This window comes from Thalassophryne amazonica, chromosome 19 (genome assembly GCF_902500255.1).
Source record: "Thalassophryne amazonica chromosome 19, fThaAma1.1, whole genome shotgun sequence".
In the NCBI taxonomy this organism is placed as follows: Eukaryota; Metazoa; Chordata; class Actinopteri; order Batrachoidiformes; family Batrachoididae; genus Thalassophryne; species Thalassophryne amazonica.
The window spans coordinates 981,814-1,000,537 of record NC_047121.1 but is presented as its reverse complement, the minus strand read 5'-3'; the positions used below and the strand labels follow the sequence as shown (position 1 = coordinate 1,000,537).

At 45.1% G+C, this 18,724-nt stretch overlaps 1 protein-coding gene across 1 annotated transcript in view; it reads right to left on the bottom strand.

Moving 5' to 3' along the window:
* syne3 (spectrin repeat containing, nuclear envelope family member 3) overlaps positions 1-18,724 on the bottom strand; it is a 155,422-nt gene that overhangs the window by 131,127 nt on the left and 5,571 nt on the right. Inside the window, 6 exon segments of the mRNA XM_034159822.1 lie at positions 2,434-2,793; positions 6,446-6,598; positions 6,834-6,858; positions 10,586-10,695; positions 10,697-10,895; positions 16,393-16,565. Coding sequence (XP_034015713.1) covers positions 2,434-2,793; positions 6,446-6,598; positions 6,834-6,858; positions 10,586-10,695; positions 10,697-10,895; positions 16,393-16,565 — 1,020 coding nt within the window.

The window sequence follows — 18,724 nt, the reverse complement described above, 5'->3', positions numbered from 1 at the left end:
TCTTATCTGAGCTAAGCACTAAGTCAGACAAAAGGTCTGAAAATTCACAGAGACGAACTCACAGTAACGACCAGGGTGGACGATAGATAATAACAAAATAAAACTGGTTTTTGGGACTTCCAATTTGGATGGACAAGACTACAGAGTCAAGCTTTCAAATGAATTAAAGCTCTGTCTGGGTTTTTGATTAATTAATAAGCTGGAATGAAGATTGCTGCTAATCCCAACCCTGGATAGTCACGGTTTGGAGGATTTAAGAAAATTGGCCAGATTTCTAGAAATGAGAGCTGCTCCATCCAAAGTGGGAGGATGCCGTCTCTCTAACAAGACCAGGTTTTCCCCAGAAGCTTTGCCAATTATCTATGAAGCCCACCTCATTTTTTGGACACCACTCAGACAGCCAGCAATTCAAGGAGAACATGCGGCTAAACATGTCACTCCCGGTCCGATTGGGGAGGGGCCCAGAGAAAACTACAGAGTCCGACATTGTTTTTGCAAAGTTACACACCGATTTAATGTAATTTTAGTGACCTCCGATTGGCGTAACCGGGTGTCATTACTGCCGACGTGAATTACAATCTTACCAAATTTACGCTTAGACCTTAGCCAAGCAGTTTCAAATTTTCCTTCAATGTCGCCTGCTCTGGCCCCCGGAAGACAATTGACTATGGTTGCTGGTGTCGCTAACTTCACATTTCTCAAAACAGAGTCGCCAATAACCAGAGTTTTGATCCTCGGCGGGTGTGTCGCCGAGTGGGGAAAAAACGGTTAGAAATGTGAACGGGTTGGCGGTGTACACGGGGCTTCTGTTTAGAACTACGCTTCCTCCTCACAGTCACCCAGTCGGCCTGCTTTCCCGGCTGCTCGGGATCTGCCAGGGGGTAACTAACGGCGGCTAAGCTACCTTTGTCCGCACCGACTACAGGGGCCTGGCTAGCTGTAGAATTTTCCACGGTGCGGAGCCGAGTCTCCAATTCGCCCAGCCTGGCCTCCAAAGCTACGAATAAGCTACACTTATTACAAGTACCATTACTGCTAAAGGAGGCCGAGGAATAACTAAACATTTCACACCCAGAGCAGAGCGGGAGAGACAGGAGAAGCCGCCATGCTAAACCGGCTAAGAGCTAGTAGCTGCGCTAAGCTAGCGGATTCCTAAAAACACGCAAAGTGAATAATGTGTAAATAATTTAGAGGTGATTCAGCAGAAGGAGTGCTTTAGTTAAAGCACGTAAAGATTACACTGGGAAACAAATCGTAATCTAGATAACTAGATCAATCTAACTGCGCAGATTAAACAGCTAACAGATACAGAAAAACACCGCTGTGCTCCGGAACAGGAAGTGATACAATACCGCAGTGAGAGCCAACCACCAGTAGAGGCCAGGGTTGTCCATGAATAAGTGTTGCCACCGTTTGGAACAAGAACTTTGAGTTATTCTTGTCTTTGTTGATCAAATCAGAGTAATAGGTCCATTTTGTAGCCAGTAATGCATGATTATAGTCTAAGACAGCATCACGCCACGCAAGGTGGAATACTTCTAATTCTGAACGACGCCATTTCTGTTCTAGACCTCTTGCTTTATGCTTGAGGTCACGCAGGTAATCATTGAACCAAAGTGACTGTGATTTGGGGGGGATGTGGTTTTAATAAATGTGGTGCAGTCATGTCCAGTGTAGTTTTGAGCACTGTGGACTTCAGCACTACAAAATACACAACACCAGGAACAGAACTGAAACTGTTCATCACTAACTTTACTTATGCCTGTGAGCATGAAGCCTTTTTCAAAAATGTGAGGGGCAGGTTCTTTTGATGGAAAGAAGCGTCTGTTATTCTGTTTTCATCTACAATGTGTGACAAAGCTAAACACCCTTTCACTCTCCACACTATTGTTTTTAACTTTTAATTAAATATGTACCAGTAACATACCATAAATGTTTTTTCCCCAAAGGTGGAACATGTAAATATTGAGGAGCATGGCATCGCGTGCACACACACACACACACACACACACACACACACACACACACACACACACACACACACACGGTGCTGTGCAGCATCTCTGCTCCACACGGAGTCAAAGCGGAGTAATTTTAACATTGATTTATTTTTTCTTTGTGGATGATGGGGTAATTTCATCGCATGCAGACACAATCGCCTGATGCCTATGGTAACTGAGATGTTAACGAGGCGCAGTGACTCTTTCAACTTGTGGCGCAAAGTGCAGCCAGTGGGAGGAGTCACGGTTAGCCATCTCTGAACTTGTCCAAGATCTGTGTCCCAAGAATGTTTCCTGTGAATTTGAAGACTCTGGCAGTAACAGAACTGGACTTATGCAGAACACAGACAGACAAAATGTGATGGTCTCGGGTAAAAATCAAACAATCAATGTCAGTCATCATTAAAACGAATAAATAAACAAACATCCTTACTGAGTACTTCCTCCACTGGCCAACCAGCTGGTCTTCGGTGTGTTCATCCTGGTCACCAGTTTCCATGCCCTCCTCCAGCTCCTTGTCCAGCCCCTGGAGAAGCAACCTGAGACGGCTGATGTCTTCCCCTAGCTGCTGGCACCTGGTCAGGTACTGACTGTGGGAGTCCAAACTGGACCGGAGGCCTTCACCCGCCTCATAGAGCCCCTGCCTCAACCTCTGCCACCCGAGCCTCAGCTCTTCAGCTTCCTCCACCACCACTTCAGCTCCTGCAGGACAAGTATTGGCTCTGACAGCCTCTGACACACCCTCGATATGCTGCAGGGTTTTCTCTTCACTGGCTACGCTATCATCCAGGACCTAATATGGAGGGACAAAACTACATGTTGACTTTCAGTACACGGGTAAAGTTCATCAGGTCCTGCAGGACCACACAAACCATGCAAATGTACAGAACTGCTTTCTCAGTTGAACACCACTGAAACTACCCATCTTTGTTGGAATCAGTACAATATATGCTGTTCTTTCAAGAAAAGGAAACTCAGCAGGAGAAGGAGTTGGGCAACTAACATGCACATCTGGGTTCAATTCCTAGTCATGTGACCTGTCTATGTTGTTGGACAAGACACTTCATCTGCATGGTCTCAGTCCATCCAGCTGTGAATGGGTACCAGCTTTGGCCGGGGAAGTATCCCGTATTGGACTAGAGTCCTGTCAGTGGGAGTTGTAGACTCTCAACCACTTCCCACTACGGAGTCTGGAAATAAGCACCGAAACCAGTGGGTCTAGTTGTACCAGTGGGTCTAGGAGTACCAATAGGTCTACTAGCTGAGGTGTTCTCAAAATGTGATACTCCTCATCTGAGTCCACCACAGTCAGATTTACGTGACACAGGTTCTGTCCGTTCTTGGCCCATTCACATAAATGTGTTGAAGAACGGAAAGGGTGAAGTCATTCCAGTGGTTCTGAAGGACCATCTGAAGACATCTAGTACCAAGACATACAGTTGTTGCCTTAAGTCACCGGTTAGCAACACATCTCCCAAACATACAGTAAGACTGGAAGGCCGAGGAACCAAAGAAGACCTGGACCTTCCTTCCTTTGTAAAGATGCCATCAACATGTCTGTACAGTGACCTCGTGTCTCTGTAATACTCCATAAGGCTCTCATTTTACAGTTATGTGGCAACATTGTTGGAACGATGGTTTCATTATTGTTCTTCAGTGCCTACCTGTAGCTAAGGCAAACGTTCCTGCAAAAAGTCCCTGCAGTATTTTGTGGGTATGCCTTCCAGTGTAGGAGGGGGTTGGAAAAAGTGACATTTATCCTCTGAGCAGTTTTTGCAGAAAAGCAGAAGACATCAGTCCTATATAGGTCCTGAGGCTCATTGGCACCGGTGCATATTTCCAGATTCCATAGCATCAAGCAGATAAAGTCCACAACTGCTGGATGGGACGCCAGTCCAACGCAGGTTACTTCCCCAGCCAAAGGCAGTATCCATTTACAATTGGGTGGACTGAGATAATGTAGCTTAAGTGTCTTGTCCAAGGACACTGACCGCTAGCACGAACAGGATTCAACCCGGGTTTACTTATTGGAAGTGATCTAGACATTTCCCTTGCATTAAAACGTGGTGATCATCACATATGCTTTTTGTTGAAAATGCAATTCTTACATTTACAACAAATTTTGCTGGATGATAGTTTGCCAAAGAAAATATCACAATAACTGACAATATAGCAATATTATTGACATTATTTTCAGACCACTTTATGCCACTGATATAATGATATAGCATCATAATTGAAGTCCATCCTTTCAAACTTTTTCAGCTGCATCTCTTTAATTTAAAATGATTAATACTGTCTGATGTTTTATGCTGTCTTGTTAATAGTTGCAGTTGGACAAACACCTGCTTAATAACAAACTGTCAAGCAGGGACGGCTCGTCTCTCCATGTCCATCTGCAGGTTTTTTTGTTTCCCAGTTGGAAAACTGGATGGGATGGGGATGTTTAGGGTGCGTTTTCAGGTTGGTTGTATTTCCAGATTTCGTTTCCGCTGTTTTCAAGCAAAGTCATCATACCAGCTCGTTCGCTCACTTGACTTCAGTCTGACAAGTTCCCGCACAGAAACGGTGGAATTAGGCTTTGAAGCCAAGTCCATGTACTCGTCAAAACCTTCTGGATATAACTGGATCTACTCTGCGGCGCGCTGTTCACTCCATGTGCGTATGGCTGGTGTTCGTCTCCAACACTTCCAGCTGAGCTGTATTTTGAAACTTCTTGTTCAAGGGTTGGCTGTAGTATGGTTGTTGTTGTTCATTCGGCTGCTCCTGTTATTGTTTGGGGTCACCACAGTGGATACAGCCAGATCTGCATTGGTAACTGGCACAAGTTTTACGCTGGATGTCCTTCCTGACACAACTCCAGTTTTACCTGGAGAAACACACACAGCCGCTGGTGTTCCAAAGGTCTCCCATCCAAGTACTAACCAGATCCTACTCTGCTTAGCTTCTGAGATCTGGTGGGATCAGGCTGACACAGAATTTATTAATAGATTAACATGTTCCTTTCCTATTAATAGTTACTGTTGTTAACTATTATTGTACTAATACTCAGACTGAGGTCCTACCTGTGCAAACAACCAAATACAGTCCCTATGAACCAAAATATGGTTTTGCAGTCACCAACCAATTAGCCTAATCAATATGCACAGCAGGTCACTGTTGCCATGGTGACCCCCCCCCCACCCCACCCCACTGGGACTACAAATTAGGGCTGTGTGATGTATTGTTTGAGCATTGCCATCGTGATGTGGCATCATTAAATTAAGCGTGCATGTTTACATTACCAAGTGACAAGTATAAAAATGCACGTTCATTTTTCATGAGTAACCAACAAAAGAGGTTGAAGTGACTCAAATTAACAGGCTGTGGTAATGTGAATGCATGACGTGTACCTTCTCCCTCACTGTGCTGCATCAATCACACTCTTTAAAAAAAAAAAAAAAGAGAGAACTAGCAGACCACTCCCTCTACACTGGTCCCAGAGTGGATAAATCTGAAAATGTTGAATTCATATCTCATAGCTCCGCCTCTCTAACCTCAGCCACTCATAATTAATGACATGTTGCAAGGTAACTTTTTTCTTGGTCTTGGTGGATCATTAATGGGCTTTATTTTCATCATGAACATTAAGCTGAAGAGATGACGGATGGCTGTGGTGATGCTGGAGCGCTGTGACGCCAATAGTGATGAGTGCACTTGGTTTCAGTGCAGAAGGTTTTTGGTTCAAACCCCACCCCTGCCATGTAATGTGGAGTTGTGCCAGAAAGGGCATCTGGCGTAAAACTTGTGCCAATTCAACATGCCGATCCACCTCAGATCTGCTGTGGAGACCCCAAGTGAAGACTAGGGAGCAGCCGAAGGGACTTTGTTTCTGACAATAATAACATAATTGCAGAAACGACTTTTGGCTCTTAAAATTAGTTTTTTTTTCTTCTTGTTGGTGGCTTCTTTCAGTTCAGGGTGAGAAACACACCCAGAGCTATGTCTTATAACACAGAGGGACTTCTTTAAAAATGCTGTTAATTCACAAACAATTTCCACAGTAAGGAATTCAATTTTTTCCAAATGCTGTCTTCCACAACAAGGGCGTCTTCTGTTGATAAGAGTTTTCCACAGCCTGTGAATCAGATTAAAAGACTTAATTTACTCAGTTGCCACTCTGAAACGTTCTAGCCTTTTTCTGCTACACTGATCAGCACCTTTTCACCAGTTATGTGCAGGTTCCAGTCTTCTCCATTTTTGTGGAACCATTACAACACCACATAGAGGACTGGCATATGTACTACAGTGTTTATGGATACAGAAAGGATGATCCTGCAAGATATTCATGTATCAATATATATTGCTATGAAAAAAATCACAATGTCAGTTTTGTTTCCAATATTGTGTAACACTACTAGGCCTGTGCCACAACACCTTGTTGTCGGCTGTGTCCTCCGTCTTACCCGTAAGGCTCTGAGCTTGTTGTCGGCTGTGTCCTCCGTCTCCATCAGATCAGTCAGCTCCCTTGTTTTTGAAGCAGCCAGACGGAACCTCTGAACACCATCCTTGGTACATCTTGGGCTCCCTGCGATTTTCTGGAGCACTGACAGACGCTCCTGCACAGAGGGAGATCAGACTTGCTTTAATTTTTGCATCACACACTTTAAACTAGAAAGAAATCTTCCAGCAACCTCAGAGTCGAGAGAAAATGTCAACTCCCAGCATGTAAATCACAACTGTTGCTGAAATTTCTGCTGCTACTTCAAGGACAAGGTTCAGTCTGGTCAAAACCATGTGAAGAACAGGAAGAACAATATGCCACAAAACATGGGATCAATCTGAATATTCTACCACTGCTGCTCTTTCATCTTTACAGCTGACAAAAATACAGATTTAAATTTTTATGCCTCGCTCAGGAAGATGTAGGTAAAGACGAAGCCACACACTCATTAGTATAAACGTACCGTGTTCAGGGAAACGCATCGCAAGAGAATACATGCGCAGAGCGCACACAGAGCGCACACACACACAGCACACACAGAACACACACAGAGCACAAAGAGAGCACACAGAGCACACACACAGAGCCATACACACAGCACACACCACACAGCACACACAGAGCACATACACAGCACATACCACAGCACACACACAGCACAAAGAGAGCACACACACAGCACACACACACAGAGCACACACACAGAGAACACACACAGAGCGCACACACACAGCACACAGAGCACAAAGAGAGCACACACACGCAGCACACAGAGCACAAAGAGAGCACACACACGCAGCACACAGAGAGCACACACACGCAGCACACAGAGAGCACAAACACACACAGCACACACACAGCACACACACAGAGCACACACACACAGATCATAAAGAGAGCACACAGAGCACACACACAGAGCACACACACACAGCACACACACACAGCACACAGCACACACACACAGCACAACACACACACACAGAGCACATGCACAGCACACACACACAGAGCACATACACTGTGGCAATACCTTGTGGCATACCTTGGGGCAACTGTTTGTTGTGATTTGGCGCTATATAAAAAAAATTGATTGATTGATTGATACACAGAGCACATACACAGAGCACAAAGAGAGCACACACACACAGCACAAAGAGAGCACACAGAGCACACACACACACACACACAACACACACACACACACACAGAGCACAAAGAGAGCACACACAGAGCACACACACAGAGCACACACACAGCACAAAGAGAGCACACACAGAGCACACACACACAGCACACACAGCACAAAGAGAGCACACACACACAGCACATACACAGAGCTCACACACACAGCACATACACAGAGCTCACACACACACAGAGCACACACAGAGCTCACACACAGAGCACATACACAGAGCACATACACACACAGAGCACACACAGAGCTCACACACAGAGCACATACACAGAGCACATACACACACAGAGCACACACAGAGCTCACACAGAGCTCACACACAGAGCTCACACACAGAGCTCACACACAGAGCTCACACACAGAGCTCACACACAGAGCTCACACACACAGAGCACACACAGAGCACAAAGAGAGCACACAGAGCACATACACAGAGCACACACACACAGAGCACATACACAGAGCACACACACAGCAGAGCACACACAGAGCACATAGAGCACACACACACAGAGCACACACACACAGAGCACACACACACAAAGCACACACACAGAGCACACACACACAGAGCACATACACAGAGCACACACACACAGAGCACAAAGAGCACACAGAGCACACACAGAGCACATACACAGAGCACAAAGAGAGCACACAGAGCACATACACAGAGCACAAAGAGAGCACACAGAGCACACACAGAGAGCACACACATGCACATAGAGCACACACTGAGCACACACATGCACATAGAGCACGCACAGAGTGCACACTAAACACAACTGAATAAATAGAAAACTACAGAAATTAAAAATAAACTAGTGTGTTGTCCATGGGGATCCATGGGCTCTAGATTGGGTCATGTTTATAAATATGTAGCTGACATTTTTGCTTTTGTTTAGCAGGTGGAACACTTAAATATTGATGAGCATGGCCTCGAGCGCGCTCACGGAGTCACGTGGCATTGCCACTCCACACGGAGGCAAAATGAGTGATTTGAACATTATTTTATTATGTCTTTGTGGATCATAGGATTTTTAATTTCATCACGTCCAAGACAGAAACGACTGATGATTTAATGAATGAGGTGCTGTGACTTTCAACTTCTTGTGGCACAAAGAGAGGTCTGTGGGGGGGGGGGGGGGGGGGGGGGGGGGGTGGTGGGGCTGTCCCATATCACCCAGCCACACCAGTTCTGCAACTCAACCACCTGATGGACAAGCTCTGTGCAGAAACCATGATCTGATGGAGTCCCACATGAATGTAGATTAACCGCTTGTCAGTTAAACGTTTTTTTCCAATCAGAAAAATGTTCGCAGCCGTGAGGAACAGGAGGCACAAGAGACCACAAAAAATATATACACGTAATGATACCTTATGTGTAGTTTTTCAGTATGGACTGATCAAATAGACTTTTGTCACCCTCTAAAACTGAGGAAACCATTGATACAAAAAAGTAAGATACCGTGAAGGAGCACCTGAAGACCGACAAGGTGGGGACCGTTTCCAAAGAACCATCGGTGGGAACCCTACTGCCAGTAGCCAACCTGCCTCTGCACCCTGCAGCGAATAGCCAACCTGCCTGCCTGCACCCTGCAGCGAATAGCCAACCTGCCTCTGCACCCTGCAGCGAATAGCCAACCTGCCTCTGCACCCTGCAGCGAATAGCCAACCTACATCTGCACCCTATTGCGATTAGCCAACCTACATCTGCACCCTATTGCGATTAGCCAACCTGCTTCTGCACCCTGCAGTGATTAGACAACCTACCTCTGCACCCTGCAGCAAATAGCCAACATACCTCTGCATCCTACTGCATTTAGCCAACCTATCTCTGCCCCCTGCAGCGATTAGCCAACCTACCTCTGCCCCCTGCAGCGATTAGCCAACCTACCTCTGCCCCCTGCAGCGATTAGCCAACCTACCTCTGCCCCCTGCAGCGATTAGCCAACCTACCTCTGCCCCCTGCAGCGATTAGCCAACCTACCTCTGCACCCTGCAGCGATTAGCCAACCTACCTGTGCACCCTGCAGCGATTAGCCAACCTACCTGTGCACCCTGCAGCGATTAGCAACCTACCTGTGCACCCTGCAGCGATTAGGCAACCACCTGTTCACCCTGCAGCGATGAGGCAACCTACCTGTGCACCCTGCAGCGATGAGCAACCTACCTGTGCACCCCTGCAGCGATGAGGCAACCTACCTGTGCACCCTGCAGCGATGAGGCAACCTACCTGTGCACCCTGCAGCGATGAGGCAACCTACATCTGCACCCTACTGCGATTAGGCAACCTACATCTGCAACCCTACTGCGATTAGGCAACCTACCTCTGCACCCTGCAGCGAATAGGCCAACCTGCCTCTGCACCCTGCAGCGAATAGCCAACCTGCCTCTGCACCCTGCAGCGAATAGCCAACCTGCCTCTGCAACCCTGCAGCGAATAGGCAACCTGCCTCTGCACCCCTACTTGCGATTAGCCAACCTACCTCTGCACCCTGCAGCGATTAGACAACATACATCTTGCACCCTACTGCAATTAGGCAACCTGCCTCTGCACCCTGCAGTGATTAGACAACCTACCTCTGCACACTACTGTGATTAGACAACCTGCCTCTGCACCCTACTGCGATTAGCCAACCTACCTCTGCACCCTACTGCGATTAGCCAACCTACCTCTGCACCCTACTGCGATTAGCCAACCTACCTCTGCACCCTACTGCGATTAGCCAACCTACCTCTGCACCCTACTGCGATTAGAAAGAGTAAGACCAACAGTCTGGATGTTGGTGTCCAGTTTAGCTTCCTTTGTAAAAGGATTCTAGTTTCACTCAGTGTTTCTTCCTTCTGTGGCAACACAGGTCCACTTTGTATCCGCAACAGAACCAGAGTGTCCCTCACCTCAGCCCGGTCCGGACGTCACCATATGCCTCCTGCATCGTCTCCTGGACCTGTGGGTCTATACTGGCGTCCTGAGTCCTGTTGTGCAGTGCGGCAGCCTCGTCCAGTAAACCTCTCCAGCAGAGCAGCATGACCATGGACGTCGCTCACGACCACCCTCTGCTGGTCCACCTGCCAGAGCTTCTCTTTCACCCCCAGCTGCAACTCCACAGCCACGTCCAGCAGACACTGTTGTCGTGCCAACCACAGCTCGAACTCCTTATAGGCCTTCAGGTACTCACTCCAGTGGAGCCACACCCACTCAATCCGACTGCATACAGGATAAATAAACAGACACGCCAGCTATATTAGGTTTGCTGGAACACCACATTCAAGCAAATAATTCAAAAGTTTATTTGTACTCAGTGTGAGTGATTTAAAAACTGGCTGTAACTGGGGACGCCCAATCCGATGGAACCAGGCTGATCCAGGCTGCTGTGTTTCTTCTTCTCTCCTCTCCTCCTCCACACCTGTTTCTTTTATTACTGTTTCTACCAGTCGAATACTTCTGTTAGTTTTCAGTGTAGCTGCTGTGAATTATAGCTCATTATTTTACTCCTGTGTGAATCTTAGGAGTGGTTAGCATATTCGTTAGCTGTTAGCTCGTGCTAGCTTGGCTATACGCTTGAATTTTCTGGTGCACAAAGTACACTACTTTACACTTTACATAAATCAAGAGTGATACTGGCAGATAGGGTGGCTCTTTTAGAGAGCTCTGTCTGTAAGCCTAGACACAGCTTCTTAGCTCAGCGGAGATAGATGTTAGGGGCACGCCACATGAGGTTAATGTTGGCCAACTAGTGTGCCTATTAACATCAGCCTAGAAATGCTGGCTGTGGAGGACAGCTTTCGGACAGTGGTTAGGTGAAGGAAGTCCCGTAGGGCTTGGGGCCCGGTTGCGGTGCCCCGTACACACTTGCTACTGTGAACTGTGAACCGGTTTTTCTCCTTTGGATATGTCTGATGTGAGTTCTTTGAGCCCACAGGTAAGTTCCACTTCTAGCCCCAGACCAAAACGCAGGGCTTTAGTGCTAGGGCATTCTATCACCTGCAGGTTAAGTCAGGTTACAGACGCCAGCTACGTTAAATGTATTCCTGGGGCCAGAGCTCCCAATTCTGCCACTCATCTTAGGGTGCCGATGCTGCATAAGGGTAGACAGACTAGGAACATGACACGAGATACAGTCACATAGTCATTCATGTCGGCACCAATGATGTCAGGATGAAGCACTCAGAGGTCACAAAAAATGGACACAGAGAGGACCTTGCCAGAAAAATGTGTTGGCATCGATTAATAGTCTTGGGTCCCTTCCCGGGGTAAGGATGAGGCGTTTAGCAGGCTGACATTGTTAAACACATAGCTGGTGCAATTTTGTAGACAGCAAGGCTTTAGTTTTATTGATAACTGGCCTTTGTTCTGGGCTGAAACTCGTAACGTTCTACCAAAAACCACAGCCTGCTTATTTGATCCAATACCAACAAAACTGTTTAAGGACCTGTGGCCCACTCTGTGAACCGACTGTGCTGGAAATGATTAATCTCTCATTTTCTAGGCCCCCTGCTTTTCTCCCTTATATAGCCGCCCTTGGGCACATATTGCGGCGTTTGGGGATTACCTTTCACTGCTATGCTGATGATATTCCGTTATACATGCTGATAACTGCTGCTAATCTCATCCACATAAAATCCTTAGAAGATTGTCTTGCATCATGAGAAGCTGGATGTCTAGCAACTTCCTACTTTTAAACTCCGATAAGACTGAAATGATGGTTCTTGGTCCAGTGAGACATCTGCAGTCAGTTTGACCAGCTAACGCTTAGCCTAAGCTTGTGTGTCATACATCCACTGACAAAGTGAGGAACCTTGGGGTAATTTTTGATCCTACGTTGTCCTTTGGCCTCCACATTAGAAATATTACTAGGACTTGCTTTCTTCCACCTGCGAAATATAGCAAAGATTCGTCTCATCCTGTCTATGGCTGATGGTGAGACCCTGAACCATGCATTTATCTCTTCTAGATTGGACTACTGCAATGTTCTATTTTCTGGTTTACCGCAGTCTAGCATTAGGGCTCTCCAATTGGTTCAAAATGCTGCTGCCAGACTTGACAGGAAGCAGAAAGTTTGACCACATTACACCCATTTTAGCGTCTCTTCACTGGCTTCCTGTCCCTGTGAGATCAGATTTTAAGGTTCTGTTACTGGCCTATAAAATTATTCACAGACTCGCACCTCCCTACCTAGCTGACCTAATTAAACCTTACGTACCGGCCCGGGCTTTACGTTCTCAGGGTGCAGGACTACTTTGTGTCCCAAGGGTGAATAAGAAGTCTGCAGGTCACAGAGCTTTCTCTTATCGTGCCCCTGTTCTGTGGAATGATCTCCCTGCATCAATAAAACAGTCACATTCTGTGGAGACTTTCAAGACCAGACTAAAGACGCACTTATTTTCCTTTTCGTATGGCAGCATACTGGCATAGTATAGTTCTAGACTTTTTACTCTTTTAATTCATTTTATTAGTAAACGGAGCATGCCGCGGCCTCAACCTTATCTAAATTCTGGGTCTTTTAGTGAAGTTTAGGGCTAGTGGCCGGCGATCACCTTAGTATTTGTTGTTCTGTTGTTGTTCTGTTAGACCTCAGTGCTGCTTTTGATACTGTTGACCATAAAATTTTATTACAGAGATTAGAGCATGCCATAGGTATTAAAGGCACTGCGCTGCGGTGGTTTGAATCATATTTGTCTAATAGATTACAATTTGTTCATGTAAATGGGGAATCTTCTTCACAGACTAAAGTTAATTATGGAGTTCCACAAGGTTCTGTGCTAGGATCAATTTTAGTCACTTTATACATGCTTCCCTTAGGCAGTATTATTAGACGGTATTGCTTAATTTTCATTGTTACGCAGATGATACCCAGCTTTATCTATCCAATGAAACCAGAGGACACACACCAATTAGCTAAACTGCAGGATTGTCTTACAGACATAAAGACATGGATGACCTCTAATTTCCTGCTTTTAAACTCAGATAAAACTGAAGTTATTGTACTTGGCCCCACAAATCTTAGAAACATGGTGTCTAACCAGATCCTTACTCTGGATGGCATTACCCTGACCTCTAGTAATACTGTGAGAAATCTTGGAGTCATTTTTGATCAGGATATGTCATTCAAAAGCGCATATTAAACAAATATGTAGGACTGCTTTTTTGCATTTACGCAATATCTCTAAAATCAGAAAGGTCTTGTCTAAGAGTGATGCTGAAAAACTAATTCATGCATTATTTCCTCTAGGCTGGACTATTGTAATTCATTATTATCAGGTTGTCCTAAAAGTTCCCTAAAAAGCCTTCAGTTAATTCAAAATGCTGCAGCTAGAGTACTGACAGGGACTAGCAGGAGAGAGCATATCTCACCCATATTGGCCTCTCTTCATTGGCTTCCTGTTAATTCTAGAATAGAATTTAAAATTCTTCTTCTTACTTATAAGGTTTTGAATAATCAGGTCCCATCTTATCTTAGGGACCTCGTAGTACCATATCACCCCAATAGAGCGCTTCGCTCTCAGACTGCAGGCTTACTTGTAGTTCCTAGGGTTTGTAAGAGTAGAATGGGAGGCAGAGCCTTCAGCTTTCAGGCTCCTCTCCTGTGGAACCAGCTCCCAATTCAGATCAGGGAGACAGACAACCCTCTCTACTTTTAAGATTAGGCTTAAAACTTTCCTTTTTGCTAAAGCTTATAGTTAGGGCTGGATCAGGTGACCCTGAACCATCCCTTAGTTATGCTGCTATAGACGTAGACTGCTGGGTGGGTTCCCATGATGCACTGTTTCTTTCTCTTTTTGCTCTGTATGCACCACTCTGCATTTAATCATTAGTGATCGATCTCTGCTCCCCTCCACAGCATGTCTTTTTCCTGGTTCTCTCCCTCAGCCCCAACCAGTCCCAGCAGAAGACTGCCCCTCCCTGAGCCTGGTGTCTGCTGGAGGTTTCTTCCTGTTAAAAGGGGAGTTTTTCCTTCCCACTGTAGCCAAGTGCTTGCTCACAGGGGGTCGTTTTGACTGTTGGGGGTTTACATAATTATTGTAGTGGCCTTGCCTTACAATATAAAGCGCCTTGGGGCAACTGTTTGTTGTGATTTGGCGCTATAATAAAAAAATTGATTGATTGATTGATTGATTGAGTATTTCTCTGTTTTTCTTGTTGTTTAATGCCGACCAAATTATACAGTATTTCTTTCTGATGCCTGATTATGTTTTTTCCCCTCTGTTTGAGGTGTGGCTCCATCCAGAGATGGGTGTGGTATTGACCCTCCTGTCCTGTGCACCAACAACATTTCCTGTATATTCGTTTTGTGAATTGTTCTGTAATTTGTGTCTGTATCATGGCTCAAGCAGAGGGTCACCCCTGTGAGTCTGGTCTGCTTGAGGTTTCTTCCTCGAGGGAGCTTTTCCTTACTGTTGCTCTGGGGTTAGTAAGGTTAGACCTTACTTGTGTGAAGCGCCTTGAGGCAGCCTTTGTTGTGATTTGGCGCTATATAAATGAAAATAAATTGAATTTTTTTTGACCGATCGTAGCAGATGAATTAAGTCTGAATTCGTTTCCTCTGGCTTTGTTTCACGTGTGGTGCAAGGGGAGCCAGGAGGTCATCAGCAGTGCTGCTGTGTTAGTGGGGGACGGGAGAGCGGCAGGCCGAGGACATAAGCACTGTGGAACATTTTAAATCTCATGGGGATCGATCACTTCAACGCATTTTACTTCACCAGTTATTCAGCTTCATCAGGAAATGCCTTAAAGAGAGATTTTCTTAACATGAAGAACTGAAAGTTCAGCTGCAAGTGCAGAACTAACCTGTTTAGCTCTATGAACATTCTTCTCTGCTACACTGTGAAGGTGCAAGAGCTGACGTAAAATGCAGAACTTGCACAATGTATAATTTCTGCAACTGCAGAAGCCGAGAGCATCTTCAGGGTTGTGTGTGTCTTGGTGGCTTTCCTCACTTGTCACCTTCTTGCACAGTCTCTCAGTTTTCACAACACCAGGCTGTTTGTATTTCTTCATAACTGAGGTAAATAAAGCCTGAGACATATTCTGTGACTGGATAATGTTCATGTGTTCATCCCCTGACCTGTCTGATGTAACAGTGATGGTTCATGTGTGTTATACTGAAGGGTGCACTTTCATATTTTTATGTCTTACAATGCACGATGTAGAGATGACTTTTCACACAGTTTAAAGGGCATCATTTTACAAATTTCAAATGTAAAAACCCAGATTTTTTGTTTTGCTTTTTGATGCCCTAAAACTTTTCAAACATGGAAAAGTTGAAGGGGTTCACTTAAGCTTTCAAGCAGCACTGGAGGTGACAGTTTAGTCTGGCCCTGAAATATGGGCTATCTGAGCACTGAACTGACATTCAGATTAACTACAACAAAGGTGCCAACAGCAGGTCCACTGACACACGACAGTCCACCCTGGACCATTTTATACACAAAGACAGCAGGTGGCGCTGTGATATGATCAGCTGTTTGAAGAGTGATTTATAATTCTGCACCACTGCAATGCGTCCCACCTTCGTCTGGATTTGTTTGGCTCTGGAGCTAAAGAACAACTGAAATGTCAGCCGTGGTTCCTGGACAGGTTCTGTGCACAGTTAATGAGATGAATCTGAATACTGGTGCACACCAGACTCTTTATGGAACGAGGACCCGGACGCAAAGCGCATACCAACAAATGCTTTCACATACTGAAGGGAGCAGCTCAGCACCTGTGGCAGTGGGTGACGTAGGTGCAGGTCTCCTCCCACAGGGTCTTCAGCTCCCTGAGCTTAGCATTGGTCTGGTTCCTCAGGTCTTCATCTCCACCCTGCAGAAGGCTTTCTGCTGATACCAGCGCCTTGTCCATCTTCATGCGACCTTCATGCTTGGTCTCGTGGATTTTCTAGACAGCAGTAAATCTTCAGTTACTACACAACAGTGCTCAGAATGCGCGCACACACACACGCACACACACGTTGTGATGCTAAAATGTCAGTATACATTCACATCACATATACTTTATCAGAAATTTAAAATAAAGAGCATTTTTATGCTGTAATTATTCCAGAGGGACATTCAGCTGTTTTATATACAACCCCTGGCAAAAATGATGGAATCACTGGCCTCGGAGGATGTTCATTCAGTAGTTTAATTTTGTAGGAAAAAGCAGATCACAGACATGACACAAAACTAAAGTCATTTCAAATGGCAACTTTCTGGCTTTAAGAAACACTATAAGAAATCAGGAAAAAAAGATTGTGGCAGTCAGTAACGGTTTACTTTTTTAGACCAAGCAGAGGAAAAAAATATGGAATCACTCAATTCTGAGGAAAAAATTATGGAATCACCCTGTAAATTTTCATCCCCAAACTAACACCTGCATCATATCAGATCTGCTCGTTAGTCTGCATCTAAAAAGGAGTGATCAGACCTTGGAGAGCTGTTGCACCAAGTGGACTGACATGAATCATGGCTCCAACACGAGAGATGTCAATTGAAACAAAGGAGAGGATTATCAAACTCTTAAAAGTGGGTAAATCATCACGCAATGTTGCAAAAGATGTTGGTTGTTCACAGTCAGCTGTGTCTAAACTCTGGACCAAATACAAACATGAGAAGGTTGTTAAAGGCAAACATACTGGTAGACCAAGGAAGACATCAAAGCGTCAAGACAGAAAACATAAAGCAATATGTCTCAAAAATCGAAAATGCACAACAAAACAAACGAGGAACGAATGGGAGGAAACTGGAGTCAACGTCTGTGACCGAACTGTAAGAAACCGCCTAAAGGAAATGGGATTTACATACAGAAAAAGCTAAACGAAAGGCATCATTAACACCTAAACAGAAAAAAAAAAGGTTACAATGGGCTAAAGAAAAGCAATCGTGGACTGTGGATGACTGGATGAAAGTCATATTCAGTGATGAATCTTGAATCTGCATTGGGCAAGGTGATGATGCTGGAACTTTTGTTTGGTGCCGTTCCAGTGAGATTTATAAAGATGACTGCCTGAAGAGAACATGTAAATTTCCACAGTCATTGATGATATGGGGCTGCATGTCAGGTAAAGGCACTGGGGAGATGGCTGTCATTACATCATCAATAAATGCACAAGTTTACGTTGATATTTTGGACAATTGAAAGGATGTTTGGGGATGATTAAATCATTTTTCAAGATGATAATGCATCTTGCCATAGAGCAAAAACTGTGAAAACATTCCTTGTAAAAAGACACACAGGGTCGATGTCATGGCACAGGGTCAATGTCAACGAGCAGATCTGATATGATGCAGGTGTTAGTTTGGGGGATGAAAATTTACAGGGTGATTCCATAATTTATTCCTCAGAATTGAGTGATTCCATATTTTTTTCCTCTGCTTGGTCTAAAAAAGTAACCGTTATTGACTGTCACAATCTTTTTTTCTTGATTTCTTATAGTGTTTCTTAAAGCCAGAAAGTTGCCATTTGAAATGACTTTAGTTTTGTGTCATGTCTGTGATCTGCTTTTTTTCTACAAAATTAAACAACTGAATGAACATCCTCCGAGGCCGGTGATTCCATCATTTTTGCCAGGGGTTGTATAAAGTGGCTCTAAAGTACATGTTGAATCATCCATCAGTGAGTTTGACTGGATTATCACCATCATTTGGGCAAACTGACATCCCACCTACAATCCCCCACCCCATGACTGGTGGGATAGGCTCCACCCCTGTGATGCTTAACTGGACAAAGTGGGTATAACAAAATGAATGTATGTTTTGCATTGAGCATTTGTGGTTGGATGTGAGCGTGATGTGAAGCAGGTCCACGTGTGTTTTAATGGTGGACGGAGCGGTGGAGGGGAGTCATAATCCCTGGCCATCGCTGGTGGTCCTGGTAAAGTGGGGGGGGGGGGGGGCGTGGCAATTCTGCATCAATGACGGCAAACTCAGCCTATAAACATGTTTTTATTTCTGCTGTAAACTTAGACATTTTAACATGGACTTGAAAGGGAACTGGCTTGCTTTTGAAGGCAGCCTCAAGTGGCCACTCAAAGAACTGCAATTTTTTCTTCTTTTGTT